The sequence below is a fragment of the Anas acuta genome, chromosome 19 (genome assembly GCF_963932015.1).
Source record: "Anas acuta chromosome 19, bAnaAcu1.1, whole genome shotgun sequence".
In the NCBI taxonomy this organism is placed as follows: domain Eukaryota; kingdom Metazoa; phylum Chordata; class Aves; order Anseriformes; family Anatidae; genus Anas; species Anas acuta.
In genome coordinates, this window is record NC_088997.1 from 8,027,107 (window position 1) to 8,043,606 (window position 16,500).

The following is a 16,500-nucleotide window of genomic DNA, read 5'->3' on the forward strand; positions in this document are numbered from 1 at the left end:
CCATACAAACTACCAAATATATTATGCTATTAGCAAATATATTGTGACTTCCAAGGAGGAAAAAATAAGTACCAAGAAACATATTTTGGTGGCTTCATCCAAACCCTCCAGAGGATCGAGTTTGTTCTGCTCTAAATCAGCAGAACCAACAACGGATTGCTCCACATCTTGATCTTGTTCCCTTTCTTCCAGTTCAGTATCCTCACGTTCAGCCAGGGAACTGATCTCTTTCTTTGAGGAATACAGCATTATTGACAAAATCTATACAGAAAAAGGTAGCATATGGTGTGACAGCTGTAGATATCATTAGTGTATCAGCAATCAGCATTTTAAGAACATTGTAAGACTTGGACAGAGTTTAGCACATACTATTCTAAAAAGAAACAACACCTAAATCAAACCACAACAGAAAAGGAACATGAATTTAAACCATTTCCCACTTCACAAATAAGTTACACCTTCCAGGTTACTAAAGACAACTTCAGTAATTAGCCAAAAGCATAAAAAAATTGAGAAAATATTTAACCATTTCAGAACATCAAAGGTTTCGGGATTCGTAGACAAAGACAGAAGAGAGATAAGTATCACTAATAAGCCAGAGCTGCCCATACACACTCTTCATGCCTATGATAAAGCACAACTAATGATTGAACCACTTTTATCTTTCTGCAATTAAATATTCAGAAACAATGTGCCCACATACGTATTGACGTCCCTATATTGCACAGCAGTAATATCTTGCACATGCCAGTGAGTAACACAACTAATATTTTTCTTTTAGATTAATTATTTTTTTTAATTGAAGAATGGAATCTTCAAGAATAGTCTAAATAAAATTTATAAATGAAACTGAGTAGGTGATTAATGCCTCATCTTCCAAAATTCTTTCAAACACGATCAGATTATTAAAGATGGAGTTGATATTAATTAAAGTTAGACTATTATCTATACAGTTATGACAGAGAAAGGCAGACCCAGGGATACAGGAAATGAACATTTTTTCAAAAATATTCTTAGCACTTTCTTCATAAAAGGAAAGTGCAATGCCATTAAAATTTCACGTCACCCTGTGAAGCTACATTTTGCAAGAAGTCAAAAGCTTATTTTCTCACCTCCAAGTCTCTGAGAAGCCAGGTCTTACTGAAGCCAGTTCCTTTGCTACATTTCTTCACAAGAAGCTTGAGTAAACCAGACTGAAGAAAAGCAGCTTGGACTTCCTTAAAACCATGGATCTGCACATACAGACAGACAACTTATCACAATGCTTGCCAGGCCTTAACACACAGCCTATCTATAGTACAAGTAATTTTCATTTATTTCCTTAAAAACAAAAAACAAGTAAAAAAAAAACACAGAACCCCACTTCAGATACTTTAATAGTATAAACCATGACACACAGTACTAACTGTATGTCTGTTTTGCTCTGACTGTCCGAAACACTACAGACTTCTCTCTTCATATAAATCAGGAATAAGAAAAGGGGCAAGTGAGTTTCAGTCCGTGAAGCATTATCCCTGCAATTTCTTCATCAATTTTCATGAACGATCAGCCCCCACAACCCAACTTTAGACACTCAAATGCTGTGTAATCTTTAGCTGTAGTTTCAACCCCTACAGACAGGGAATAAATGGAGACAGAAGATACAGGAGCTTATGTTAGTTTCCCAATGGGCTTAATCAACATGCAAGTTGCTGTCGAGAAAGGCAGAATACAAACTTCTGACACTGAGCTAATTCTACGTGTCAGGCAAAAGATACCTTAAGTGTTCTGTAAAGCCCCTTTAAAGCAAGTGACAAAACCCATGTTGCTTCCACTGCCTCAGCATAACTGCTGTCCATGCTGGTTTGCAAAAGGTGCGTGGATATAAGAACAAAGTGCTGGAGGTATTGTCTCAGCTGGGTCTGGGAATCACTGCCTTCTTGTCCACATTTCTGAATCAGCTGGTAGTCTTTCACTACAAGAAAGGAAAGACAGAATTCATTAGGTTCATCTTAAAATGTTATGAAGTCATCTCTTACCAGTCCATATTAGTAAGCCGAGATGCAAACACAACCCACATGTGAAGTGCATACTAATAATGAGTCGTATTAACAAGACTGAAATATTAACATATTAACAAGAACCACCTCTCTGCTTTGCTGTGGCAAAATTATGGCCTTGTTCAGAAATTATTTCAAATTCATTGAACAGTTAAGAAAATATTTTTATCTAAATAGAATAGATATCTTCTTGCAACAGTTGATTGCCTGCATGTACCCGAACACACACAGCTCAGTATACAAATCAGCTGGTGTCCTATTTTACAATTACTATGGGGAAAATTCTGACCTGCAATTGATATGATGAAATAAAATGTGCTGATAATTACTGCTCAAGGTGTCAATTAAAAAAAACTATATATTAAAAAAAATAATAAAAAATCAAGCTTTTACATTCAAATCTTTCCTTAGTATCAAAATGCAGCTTAGTTTGTTGCGTTTTCCAAGTGTCTTTTAAACAACTTCAATAGTTAAATTTGGACAACCTTTGCTTTATTAACTTCACAATATTAGGTCATGAATGCCAAAGTTGAAAACTCTTGCTCCTATGAATCCAACTGATTTGCTGTACATTAAACATTTAGCTCGACAGAACCATTTAACAAGATGAAGCATAGAAAGAAAATTCTTTCTGGTACAATGACCCAGGAAACAGCATCTAGAGTTTGTCTGTTTGGTGGTTGTCATTACTCTTTTATCTTAAAAAAGCCTCTAGACACCGTAATAGCCAAAAGAGCCCATTGATGCATCCTAGAATGGTCTATACTAGAACACCCAGACACTTTCCCTGGAGTACACATTATTTCATGTCGCCTAACTCTTGACTTTTTTTGTCTCAAATTTTAGGGTTATCAAACTGTTTTGAAAAATTCTTCCAGACTGGAGGAAAGCAGAGCTCCTGACACTTTATAGAAGATGTGATTAAGTTGGGCCTATCTTCATGGCATTCTTACAGCACCAGAAAAGAACAGCCAAGGTGGCTTTGCTTCACATGGAAACAATACGTAATGAGCATGCTTTTGTTTGCTTTTAGTCTTCATTTGCTAGTAGGTAGCACACCTTGCTGACAGTGGAAACAGGCACTTCATAAAAACTCAGAGTATTTTGGGAGCAACAAAATGGACTATCCCATACACATTCAGGTTCTGAGTAGCTTGCCTTCATATAGCAGCACTTAACTACACCAAGGGAGCATGTGCATTTTTAAGATTTGCAATTGTTTTAAAACATTAAGCACATGTTTACAAGTGATAAAAGTAACAAGCAAACCTCAAAACAGAAATAGTTGCTTAATCAAAGGCCTATTTCTGAAATTACTCAACTAATAAAATGGTTGACAGTTTCCTAAAGCCTCTCCTGAATAAAAACTAATATCAGAGTTTTAAAAAGAAGAGAAATTTCCATAATCTTTACTGCAGAAGTGTTACAATTTGGCTTAAACTATGAGCAGAAAACCAGGTGACTCAATAATAGAAGTCAAACTCTGCAGACCTGCATGAAGTGTTGTATTTCAAACATGCTTTTGGGTATTCAAGAAAGTGCAAGGAAATACTCTGTAATCCTTTAATAAGATAAGAATGTCACAGAACCTGTTTTCCTCTTTCGGGTTTTGATGTCTACAACAACTGCCCTGTTTTTCTCAGTGAAATGTTTCAGGATGATCACGTTATGAGGCTCGTTAGCATTATCCATGTACACAGAACGAGTCCCCATGCACAGCACCTGAAATTGCAACAAAAGATTCAGTTATGATTTGGAATACTTATTTAAAAATATACTGCCAACTTTTATGTTGGCTTATACTTGGTGTTGTATTTTTTAGCTGAACAATCTGCTTGCTGCCAGATATTTGCTGATCTTTGGAAAACAGCAGTTAATTTCTACAAAGAAATGGCTACGACAAATAACTTAATCCTGCACAGGAAATATATCAGAGTTACAACTATCAAGAATGAGATTATTCATTTCACTTGTACAAAAAGCCCTTTTTGATACTCAAATGTACTAAGCTGGTTTTCTCAATGTAGTTTAAAGCAGAACTCAAGGAAACACAAAGCAAAACCAGCTGCGTTATTCTTCGTTAGACAAACATTAATTGTGCGCAAGTGGAAAGATGTGAGCTCTGACATGCACCGTGTTTTAATGGTTTATAATGGATATCTCCAATTGATAAGATCTGTAGTGTTAGAAACAAACCTAAACACTCTAAGCAATTTTGTTTCCTTTACTATCGATAGGCCACTTACCTCAGGAAACCCAACCAGCACCAATAAAGTGAAGATATTGGTGTGCTTTAGCTGGAAGGGCAGCTGCTTAATGCAATGGTCAGTGAAAGCAGCGATCACATTATGCCACTGCGCAGAAGAGTTCAAAGATCGGAGAATATCTGCCATGGAGCTTGCCCAGTCCAGACCTACACGACTGGAAAGCAAGAGCAGTCTGTATTAGGAGGGCTGACTACACACTTACCTGAAACTATTTTTCCTCAAGACACCACACCACTGTTGATCTGTCAGAGCTGCAGCTTTCATATCATTAATACCAGCGTGCTTATCCAAATATTTGAGGCTTTCATGTCAGCTGACACATTCTCTTTTGTTTTTCATCATTACAGCATAAATACTATTCTATTTTTGTTAAAAGGTTTACAGTCCCAAGTCAAAGTTTGAATAAATGCTGTCACCTTGAAGTCCTAATTTTAGTTTAGAGCTTGAGATTTTTTTCTTTGCACAACAGCAAGTGGTCTATTTCCCACACATATGACTACCTACTTTCTCTCTGTGGGCTACAATCTCTAGAGAGATTGGCCTCCTTGCTCTAAAATGAGTCTTTGAGAAACTCCTTTCTCTTAAATGATCCTCTGGATATTTTGCCTTTTACATGCTTTTATATTCATTTATGAACCTTCCCCATAAAACACAGCTACAACAAGAATGAATACTGTCATATTGAACAGGCAGAATATTAATCTTAGAATGCTTAAGAGCTTTCTCAAGATCTTCAAAATGGAACATATTCCCTGCCCCTCCTGTTTCCAGTGCAATTTTACTATACAAAATCTCTGTCTCTAATACTCTTACATAAAAAGGCCAGATCCAGAACTCAGCATTTGTGACAGCTACCACATGACACTCCTCTTTCCCAAGTCACAGAAGGAGTATCTAATTTAAAATGAGAGAATTAACATCTAAAAAATAAAAAAATAAAAAATAAAAAATGAAAAATAAAAAAGGAGGACTATCTTGTTTCCCCTAGAACTTCCAAAACCTTGCTTTCATCATAACATGCTATGTACATAAGCACATGAAGTTAAGCCATTCTTCAACAGACAGCCTTCTTTTGGAAGGAAATTAAGATATTCTGACTGCAACAAGGGCTGCAGATGCTATGCCCTTCCCATGATCAAGATGTAGGTTTAACTGACTTTCTGTTAAAAAAAAACAACTGTATGCATGAGGCAAGCATGAAAGAAAATTAGTGCTAGTCATCAGAGAGCAACTAATAGGTTTAAATTTAAAAGCACCTGTCTAAACACACAGCTCCAAGACTGAAGAGAAGATGAGTTGTCTTCCAGCCTTCTGGCATTGTAGACCCATCTCCCGCAGCAAACAAATTATGTTTGGCTGAAAGGACTTTAGCCACTGCAGCATCCACTTCTGCAGGCATAAGTCTCAGGATTAACTGGCCCAGAAGTCCCAGTGTTAAATGGTAAGTTTCATTTAGGTGGCCAGCATTTGAGATGACAACCTGAAACATCAGTGGAAGTATCTGTTCCAGGTTAATCAGGGACATTGTAGAGCCCTATGGAAAAACAAAACAAAACAACTCAGTAAGGCAGGGAAAGAAAACAAGATTTTTAGTCAAAATCATAGCACTTACAAAACCTTCTGTTCTAATGCTCCTTCCAATGGGACAAAAGGACATGAGAAACTAGGTTTCAATACAAATACACATTGTCATAAAACTGCAAATCAAACATCTGTACACAGCTTTGTTACATCAGGACCTTCCATATGAGAAATGTTCTGTCAAACTGAATGAAGGCACAGTATAAACTGTGTTTAGTAGTAACACCTGACGTGTAAATCTAAGGTGATGCTTTAAAGTTTGCAGGTGTTGAACACTTACGGTAAGCTTCTAAATTCTAGTTCCCTTCCCTCTCTCCCCACACAGGAACAAGGCTTACATTCCTTAGTAATGCAAAACTGTTTAAGACATTCTGACATTTGCATTTTGCTACACGTAAGCAAATAAAGCCCATTTCCCACAACAATTTATTTGCTATGAATTTTATTCATGTTATTTGTAATACCTAGCAAACTACAAGGATAGAAAGTAAAAAGAACTAACTGATTTGAAAGGTGGTAACATAGCAGCCAGCAATCCTAAAATCCTCTTCTGAGAGCATTCAGCAAAAACTTGTTCCTGGCTAGGTATTAAAACCTTCTCTGCTTGCTTCTGGGCTGAATCCTCTGAAGTGCAGTCATCTGCTTTTTAAATTAAAGCAAAAGAAGAAAATCCGACAAAATGATATTAAAATATAAGAAGACAGTGATATTTATTTTTTTATGGTTAAAAAAGTGCAAGGATGATTTTTGTCCAATTTTTTATTAAAAAAAATGATAAATCTTTATAAAAGTTAATAACATATCAGGTGAAGATATTTTCTTACACCATTTATTTAAATGTGTATACAGGACAGCACTATGTACAGATCTGCTTTCTTATCCTAGTTCTAACAATACCAGTCTTTAATAGAATAAGGCACCTATCTTCTGATTCTGAGTATGTAAGACTACACAAGTATTGTGTTAGATCAGCAGGAAGTATCATCTCCCAGCATGAATATACATCGCTGGAATTCTACTCTGATTTCTAGAATCCTTTAAACAGATTGCAAGGTAGCAGTTGTTCAAAGAGCTATGCTTGGCAGGTTTTTACAAAGCAAACAGCTCATTTGCATTAAAGACATCTGCAAATACACAAAAATGGGTTAGAAATAAAGAAATACAGCTGTTTTCTTTGCATACGGACAGATATTCCTGTGATAGGGAAAATGAGAAATAATCTCTTACCTGTTGGAGAAGCATTATCATCCACAGACAAGTCTGATTCTTGTCTCAGAACAGCTTTCTTTGCTAAGACAGCGCTATGATTGCTTTCACTTCCTTGTTTTTGTACTTTATCTTCTGCAGGAGACTGGATTTCATTTTGAGTGTCTCTTTTCCCCTAAAATAAAACAAAGATACTGAAAGATTAAAACAAAATTTAATACTTGCAGAAACAGCCATGAAAAGAGAAAACAAGAAATCTGCTCTCAACAAATATCTTTCCTAGAATACCAAAACCTTTCACTGGTTAGCAATTTCTTCACATATACATGTCTCAAGCTCCCATACAGTGAACATATATTTTTCTATTTTGCTTGTATCTATGCATAAAGTTATCCTGTCATAGCTTTACACATCATACAAAACCATAGAAGATCTTTTTTCATACCTAAGCAGTGCTAACAACTAGGGGAACCACTACCCGTTCAGAAATTATGTCCTTTGCCCCTTCCCTCCAAAATTTTTGAGAATCAAAGTTGCCTACAAGAACATAAAGTGATGCCTTAGTCTTTGACAAGTTGGATTTAATTAAAAACAAACCAACCAATCACCCTTCCCTTGCCTCCCAACTTTTACCTACAATTAAAATCATTGTTATCCATCATTTTGGCTACATTTCCGCAATAGGACATTTAAGTTTCTGAAGATGACACAGCTAATTGGTATCAGGGGTCTGCGTATAATGGGTACTTACGTTGCAGTGCATATAAGAGCCTACACTTGGTTTCTCATCTTTTCCCTTCACTTCTTTATCACCAACACAGTTTTTTGGAGCACCATCTGTGGGAGGACTGACTGAAACAGTGTCATTCTCTGAGAAGGATTCACCTTCTGGTAACATGCAGAGGAGAGCTAAATTTTTCAGACCTGAAAGCAAAAAAGTTACAAAAGCTGTTTAGCTTTTGAGTGGCAAGATAGCCAAAAAGCAGAACTGAAACATATTGAAAGAGAACTGCAAACTTCCCCTCACACTATTTTTTTTTGTTAATATTGTTGAGTACAACTCCATCAGAAAGATGTTCCCCACCATGTTCACTTAATTGTGTAGTTCAATTAAGTGCTGCTGTGATGAACAGGTAGTGACATTTTTTGTTTGCCATCAGGGCAGAAGTCCTAATTAATTTTAAAAAGTATCAGGGATACCTCCCAGCAGTGTGAATTATGAGGGTTGACTTATCTTCATTTTAATCTTCTGACCACTTAAATATTTATACAATAAAATTAAACCGCATATTAAAAACAGATGAAATAATGAGTATGCATAAGTCTTTGCTGGTGGTGGTATTTCAGCAGTACTAGTGCTGCTCAAAAAATGCCAATAAATTTGAGTATCACATTTTGATATATTCATCATAGGTCTCTATTTTATCACCCTATTTTCTGTAAGTTGGTCTCAGTTCACAGAAATCCTCATTTCCAGGCAAAGCGGTATCATCCCCAGCAACTTATCACAAATAAAGTTAAAAAATTCTTGCCAATAGATAAGGAACAAGAACCATTTTGCACCAAGCTATTTGCTTTCCTTTGAGCCCTTCAATTGTCAGTAACACATTAGTAACAGAACATGAAGCTCTATTGATCCATTTACAACATTCATGATGGGAAGGAAGAAAAAAAAAAAAGAAAAAGAAAAATTACCAAAGAGTTGCCACGTTGTCTTCAGCATTTATGTAAGCAGCACATTAATTTTCTCAAGCACCCTATTTTCCATGTCTCCAATGACCCCGAATGATACTTGTTCTACATAAACAATTATTTTCAGTGAAGTACACAGTAGCTTCCCCTTTCCTTTGGAAACTTCAAAGTGAGTAATCACAGACTTTTCTGACACTTGCTAGAAGCCATTGTTTCACTGAAGGAGGAGCTGACTCACCTTTCCCGTGCTGTGCTTTCATCAAACAATCTCCAATGAGCTGTATGCACTGATGTTGTAGAACTCTGGCATGACTGAGGACCTGTGAATCTAGTTTTTCTCCTTCTACTTCCTCCCCATTTGCCAGATCTGCACTGTAGAGAGTCAAAGCTGCAAACAACAGCCAGGAATAGTTGTGGACATATGGTTGGATGAGCCTCTGTCGATCACTGATTCGAATAGTCACCATTGGATACACTGTGATGCTGTGAGTGGGCAAGTGACTGAAAGAAGAAGGTAAGAAGGTATATAATTCTGAAATGCAGCCACATTCCTGACAACCAATGTAGTTAGTAACATAAGATACCTTTACACGAAACTATGAAAAACCCAACTCATTCCACAGTTTCAAATTGTAGACCTTCAAGAGCTGTACACTGTCAGCCCCTCACTGACAGCAGTAATGCTCACTTAACAGAGCTCGTACTGTGCTGCGAACTCCTGCTCTAGAAATAAAATTTGTGAACATCTTCGGTCAAACGTTGAAATCTATCTCGTCTAACCACAGCACTGTATGCACTCCTTCCATCCTATCATTCAGGGTGTACAATCCTCCCTCTGCACCTTACACAGCCATGGCTAGAAAACAGTCACAATTAAGTTACTTCAGAACTTGGGGCACATTTGCAAACTACAGAATTTTTTGCTGAACTGGTCCTACATTTGCTAACTTTCCCCTAAGGACAGCTATTAGATGTTCTGATGTCAGACACAACCTTGTAGGATGTGATACAAGAATGACTGACTGTATTTAGTTGCTAATTATCACTTCTGGCAAGTAAAGTGGAAGAGAAAAAAAAATGTCACATTTAATACCTGTCAGAGTATTTCTTTGCAGAGTAACATCCATAGCAAAGGTCAAAGTCATCACACACATTGCAGTTCATTCGCCGACCTATGATGACCCCTTGGCAGTGATCACAGGCATATTCCATGTTAACCATTTCATGGTCATCCTCATGTCCCTCAGGTTTAACTCCACCTGTAAAGAAAGATTTTACAATTCCCCTGAAAACCTTTGTTGATAAAGGATCTTTCTTAATTTCAACTTTACATTCAGATTAGGAAAAGAAAAGCCTAACATTTCTAAAATATCCAAGAAGAATCTTTGACTTTATATGTAATTTAGAAGATACTACTTTGCCTTCAACTATAGGGTATTGAGGGAATCTTTTAAAAGATTCTTACCAAGAAAACAAGTTTTGCATAAATCCATGTCATTGCATTGCAGACAGCGGTAGCGATGCCATGGTGCGATTTCATCACAGCCGTCACAGGATATGTCCACATTTAACAGGTCACAGTAACGGGCGACAAACATATGCATCTAGAGGAATAAATGGACATAATTTACTTGAGCATTATTTTCTGAGAGAGTGCTTTCTAGACAGAAAGCAGAACGCTCCCCCTGCTGAAAAAGGATGGGGATCTTTTAATCATTCTAGACTTTTGAAGGCCTACAGGGAGCCAGGGATCCAACTCATGAAAAATCAGTTTAAGCCAGATGCCTTTCCCTCCTTTATGCTTTTAAAAGTCTCCTATTTACCCCTTCTGCAGATAAATAAGCAAATCATGAGGTCACCTTTCTCTGCTTCTCTGGGTCAGCTTGAGCTATCTTTTCATACCAGGTCTCAAACATTACATCCTGACATTCATCCATCCACTCACAGTTTTGCTTGTAGTCTGCAATTTCATCTTCTTCACTCCACTGACTAAAAGAAAAGCAAGCTCAAAATTAAGTTTGAATGCAATTAGGCTCCCTTCTAATATAACTAGATATAACTAGGGATACCTTTAAAAAAAAAAAGAAGTGCTATAATATACTAATAAAAACAAAACTGTAAGAACTTGTTCACTTGGTTAATAACTGACCACATAGACACCACCACCTTGCCTCTGTGACAAGTTCTTACATATATATGCAGAGCACAATGCCAAAATCAGAAAAATTCACGTTTATAAAACTGCTTTTGGTAATGCTGGCAAAGCAGGTGAGAAGTTTTAAAAGCTTCTTGGCCTTTACATTTGCTCAGATGTAAGATATACAAGCACTATAAAAATATAACATGCAGCTGCTAAAAACATTTTATATTTATCAAGAAGAGAAACAGCATTATATATGTCCTTGTACACGGCCAAACAATTGAAGTGTTCCAGCAGTAATCATATTAAAGACAAGATGTTTTTAGCACCAGTAAGTATTTGATTTTTTTTCAGTATTAAGCACTTGAATACTGGCCAGGTTTTGCTGTATTTGTTAATAGTTAAACTTTTTACTTCTTGTTCCAACACAGTTCAGGACTCTTTCTTGGTAAAAATGGCATCAATAGTTAGTACCATGTGAAGGTTGCATTGTTCCTGACTCACCAAATCACACTATCATGAATACTTATGTTTTCTTGTGATGTTGTCATCAGAAGCTGGGGTAACTGAATCTCAACAAAGAAGGAAAGATCACTTGGTTCCCAACTCATATCCAAAAGATGAAGGAGAGTTGTCTGCACACATGACAAGGCAGGAAGTAATGATCTAAAAACCAAAAAACAAAACAAAAAATAGCATGTTATGAGGATTAAAAGGGGTTCAATTACTATCCACTGAGTTCCAAGGTTTACTACACATTAAAATGACTATGTGGCAGAACCTCAAGTTTACTAATGCACAAACATACAATTTAACAAGAAGCACAGCCAAGACATTTTGAAATAAAGATTGAATAAACTCCTATGGACTGAGTTGATATTACGCTATAGCCTAAGCATTAGCAAGAGGATCTGTCTTATCTGCAGTATGTTTCCCCAATACCCGTAGGGACTTGTTCTCTTTGAAAATGTTTGCCATTTCCAGTTGAAACTGGTCAAAGGATTTGGAAGTTATGAGTAGAGAAATTGGTGCAATATTTATAAAATCCTCATTCCTCTAGGACACCTAGCTATAAATCCCAACAATTCTAATCAGAATATTACCAAAACATAAGTTTTAAAGTTAGAGCATGGCTGCAGAACTGTTTCTCATTGCAATACTCTTGCCAAAGTGTTTTGCAATAAATTTGCTATTTCTAGTATGTCATTACTAAGCTTCAGAAACATATGGCAGAATCGTATCTACAAAATGCCATACTAAGTAGAAGTTTTAACACTGATAAATGTATTGCTCTTTCATAGTTTTAATAAAAATGTAATTTAGCATTCTGGACCACAAGATCAAGATTCCTTATTTAGTTGTGTAGGTAATGCAAAGTATAATCAAACTTCATCGAACATTAAACAATAACAAATGAGAAGGGAAAGGGTGAGGAAGAAAAGAGAAAAAAATCTCACATTACTTAGGCAAAGTGCTTATACCTGTCATTAATGGTACTAAATCCCTTCACAGAGTTTACCAGGAACAAAACAAGCTGATAGTAGGACTCTCGAATTTCTTTGTGTAGCTCTGCACCACAGCCTTCCAAGTTTCCAAAGTAGCTAGAAATTAAAGAGTCAGTTTAGTAGTCTAAAATTCACTGTCACATCTTATATAAAATGCTTTGCGCAACTTTTACCAGTGGGCAATATTTTCATCACTTGCTGCAAGTGGAAAAGATGTTAACTTTGTTTAAAATGTAGTCTGTCACTTTCAAGGGAAAGTAAAAGAACCCTGTACTAGGAACCAGAAAAATAGGTTGGATTACCTCAGCTTTACTGGATGAGAAAGAAACCAATCAACAATTAGACAAAAATTTACAATAACCAGACCCTACAATCTTTCTGAGCTTGCAGGTTGGAATTGTAAAGGTGTGTGCATGTAGGCATCCACGCTGTGATTCGACTGCATGATACCTAACATCTTGAATAGGTCCAACTGAGTCCCACTTGAAAATAATAATTTTTTTATTTAAGCATGCAAAATATGCACAGTAGCCTAAAAGCTAATCTTCATGTCACATTTTAATAATAAGCAACAACATTTTACTGTTTTCAGCTTTCATGACTGGGAGAACACAAGGCTCAAATAAATAGTATTAGACAAATTATTTTCTAATAATTACTTACTTTGTAAAATCTTTCTGACAGGCTAGAAGTTCTAAGAGAAAAAGTACACAGGGTGGATGAAAACAGTGTGGCCGCCCAAGTGAGTCTAGGCACTGGTGGATTGTCTTGAGCACTTCCATGATACTCTGCCCTTGGGATTTTCTCAAAGCAAGAACCTTTAAAACGCTATGAGCAAAACCAAAACAAACAAAGAATGAATGAGGACTTCAAAATAACTTGCTTAAAGTAATGCCCCAAAAAATCATAATTGAAGAGATTAGTATCTAAATTTTCAATTGTATTTCAGCAACCTTATATTACAGCAGTGATTTATTACAAAAGTATTCACTTTTACAACAGTTGGAACGAACAAGAAAACTTCAGATAGAATCCAGCATCTCCTGCACCAATCTAAGTTTTAGAGACTGTAATAGACACTGGAGGTTTCGTTCTCCATTTACATTCTCAGAATACCAGGTAATTTAAGGAAAGGTACAACTAGCCTAGAATTTGTTATCAATGATTTCTAGAACTGATATACCATGTCTTCCCTGTTCGTAGATAGGAAGCAAAATGCCACTGAACATAGATTTCAGGAAGGAAGACAAGAAACAACCAGATACTGTTTTTCACATTCTGAAGATCTACATGATAGAAAGGAACCAAAGGAAATAATATTCTCTACAAGGTTTTACATGGATGGAAACAACAGAGGTTTGAAACATAAATCTGAAAACTGTTTAAGTACAAATTGTTTTTCCATGCCATCTTGCAACTAAAACACATTTTATTCCATCTGAAGAGGTCTGAAGGCAAGTTTCAGTAACTTATAATTGACAACATTTTCAATTTGCTTACCTTTCATGGGAAAGTGATTGATCCTTAATAAAGTCTAATATGTTTTTCAATATGGGATATTTCTCCTTCACAGTAGGCACTGGTCTTGGCTCTTCAATTGATCTAAAAGACAGCAGCCTTAGTCTTCCACGGCTGAACTGAGATTTTCGTGTAGGAGTGGAAGGAGGTGATGATACATCTTCTTGCTGTGAAGTTGCATTTTCAGCAGGCTTGCTATGAAATGCAGATGCTTCTTCTGTTTGGAGAGGGGCTAGAACTTGTTTAGTCTTTGTATCAGATTGTGTTATTTGCCCCCTCTCTATTGAAACAGGATGAGTTACTCTACTGGAAGACAACGAGGGTGCTGCCTGGAAGTCTGTTTCCACAACAGAACCTATTCTTTGGCATTTATCACTGACAATATCTTGGACTTCCGAACTGTCTGAAGAACTTTTCGTCTTTGCTCTCACAGGCAAAAAATTCAGTAACAAAAGGCTCTTCTGCATACAAAGTTTTGCTGCAGGATAAAAATTAAAAGAGTTAAACTCATGACAGCAGAGCACCAAACTTCCTATCTTTTGCTTAGGACAAAAGAAGTTTATCTTGTTCCTTCTGAGCCAAAAGAGACTGAAAATACTGTTTTTCTTATTACATTGATCGTGATTTTATCAGATATGCAATTCTAGATTTCAAATGCCTTGAATAATCACATTGAACCTCACAAAGCATATAGTGGTCAATGAGAACACATTTTATTCTAATAACAATCAGCTGCTACTCTAACAGCAATTATTTGTGGTAATGAGTATCTCCAAAAATAGACGAATATAAGTTCAGAACTAGGGGACCCAAGCGATGGGGCACACCCTGAAGAATTTTCTCACATACTATTCTCTGCAAAGAACAGCAAAACACAATCTCAGATAGTTCATATAACATACACTAGTTTCTCTCTTAAGGAATTAAGAAGTAAACCATGTCACTAACTCACCTTTCACAGGAAAAATAGTGACTGAGATTTACAAGGTAATGCTCTACTAAACCACATGGAATGCTTACACAAATGGAAAAGCACCACTTACCAAGAGTTTCTGGGTTCACCTCACTTGCTTCTGTGTTCTGCTTCTCCTCAGTATCATTTCCCCTAGCCATCAGGGATTTCTGTTTCATTTCCAACTGTAGACAGGACGTTAAAATAGTTAAAATATGACTCTCCCTATATATCTATACAGCAAGGCAGTAAGAAGATTGCATTGTAATAAAGGAATTTAACTTTCAGGAGCAGATGACAGTATTTATTATTCCCTAGCACAGAAAAAAAATAACAGTGTAAAAGAGCAGTACCTAAGCTGGCAGAGCAGGTAACATAGCCTTGTACCAAGATGCTCACTGCTTGTTGGCTGTGAGCCTTCCCTGTCATGTGCCTGGATGTGCATCCTCTGCCCTATAAGAAAAAGGCTTCCCTACTACCCCTACCGCTCAGGAAAAAATGTACAGCTAGTCATGAGATAAGATCCTCCAAAAGCATCAAGTCATCTAACTAGAGAGTACTGTCAGATGTCATTGTCACTGGAGCCTCACCTACTATGTAAATGGACTGCAAATAGAATGTAATCATCACCTGTCATGTAACAGGTACGGTGCTATTACTCATCTTAACGTGCATCTGCACTCATCGTATCACCAGCCTATATTCATGCTGCAGGGAATTCTTGCAGGCAAGAAAGAGGAAGGAAGAGGTCACAAGTGACTCAAACAGTTAAATCAGCCTGCTTATGGCTGATGGGTTCACAAGAGCAGCAGCAGCAAAGTGGGCCATAGACTGAATTAGCTGTTCTCAAAGGCCTCAATGTTGTTAACATTTAGAATTTCCTGCAGACTTCTGAAATTTAAGTGAAGTTTGGCTCTCTGCAGCTGCAGGTGGTGACGCAGACACCTCTCACCAGGTTGTGAGCTGATGACACCAGCTCTTGACATGAGCCTTATGTTTTAAAGGAAAATTATGTGCAAAGAACACATCCTGAACTACAGCCAGTTACTTGCTTGTCAAAGAAGCAATTATTCCCTTTCCTGTTAGTGCTGCAGAACTGAGGGAATGATGTTTAAGACAGATCTCTAAGCTATACCTCAGAAGAACTCCCAACTGCTATGCAAGAATATTCCTAATTAACAACACACATTCCCACTGAAAAATAACACAGATATAACTGATTCTGAGTCCAGTTCAGTCCTAAACGCTCATGATCAAACATCTGGGGCTGTAGAAAGGAGGGGAGTGTAAGAAAGCATTTAAATGTTTAGTTCAAAGTTTAGAAGTGAATACATACTTTTCCTAAGTGAAAATATTTGACCTAGAATCACTGATGGAAAACATGGCTCCACACGACTCCTTAACAGTGCATTGTAATATATTAAGGTAAAGGACATCAAGAGATAGCCTCCTGAGCGATCTTACCATCCATATTCTAATTGAATCAGCCAGGGAATATACTTGTGCAAACTCATCGCTCAAAGGCACCTTGCCTCCACTGTTGACTGGAAATGAGAGAAAGAAGAGTCCTGTTTATTTACAGCTCCATTTTTACACAACT

The 16,500-nt window shown here is 36.9% G+C and overlaps 1 protein-coding gene across 1 annotated transcript in view; it reads right to left on the reverse strand.

Moving 5' to 3' along the window:
- The window catches only part of ZZEF1 (zinc finger ZZ-type and EF-hand domain containing 1), a 60,046-nt gene that overhangs the window by 14,250 nt on the left and 29,296 nt on the right, over window positions 1–16,500 (reverse strand). The window contains 19 exon segments of the mRNA XM_068656377.1: window positions 73–261; window positions 1,113–1,232; window positions 1,758–1,954; window positions 3,629–3,761; window positions 4,286–4,460; window positions 5,563–5,840; window positions 6,390–6,529; window positions 7,115–7,268; window positions 7,845–8,017; window positions 9,024–9,286; window positions 9,879–10,044; window positions 10,251–10,389; window positions 10,645–10,774; window positions 11,430–11,591; window positions 12,407–12,526; window positions 13,094–13,258; window positions 13,931–14,426; window positions 14,992–15,085; window positions 16,365–16,444. Of these exon segments, the coding sequence (XP_068512478.1) occupies window positions 73–261; window positions 1,113–1,232; window positions 1,758–1,954; window positions 3,629–3,761; window positions 4,286–4,460; window positions 5,563–5,840; window positions 6,390–6,529; window positions 7,115–7,268; window positions 7,845–8,017; window positions 9,024–9,286; window positions 9,879–10,044; window positions 10,251–10,389; window positions 10,645–10,774; window positions 11,430–11,591; window positions 12,407–12,526; window positions 13,094–13,258; window positions 13,931–14,426; window positions 14,992–15,085; window positions 16,365–16,444 (3,374 nt within the window).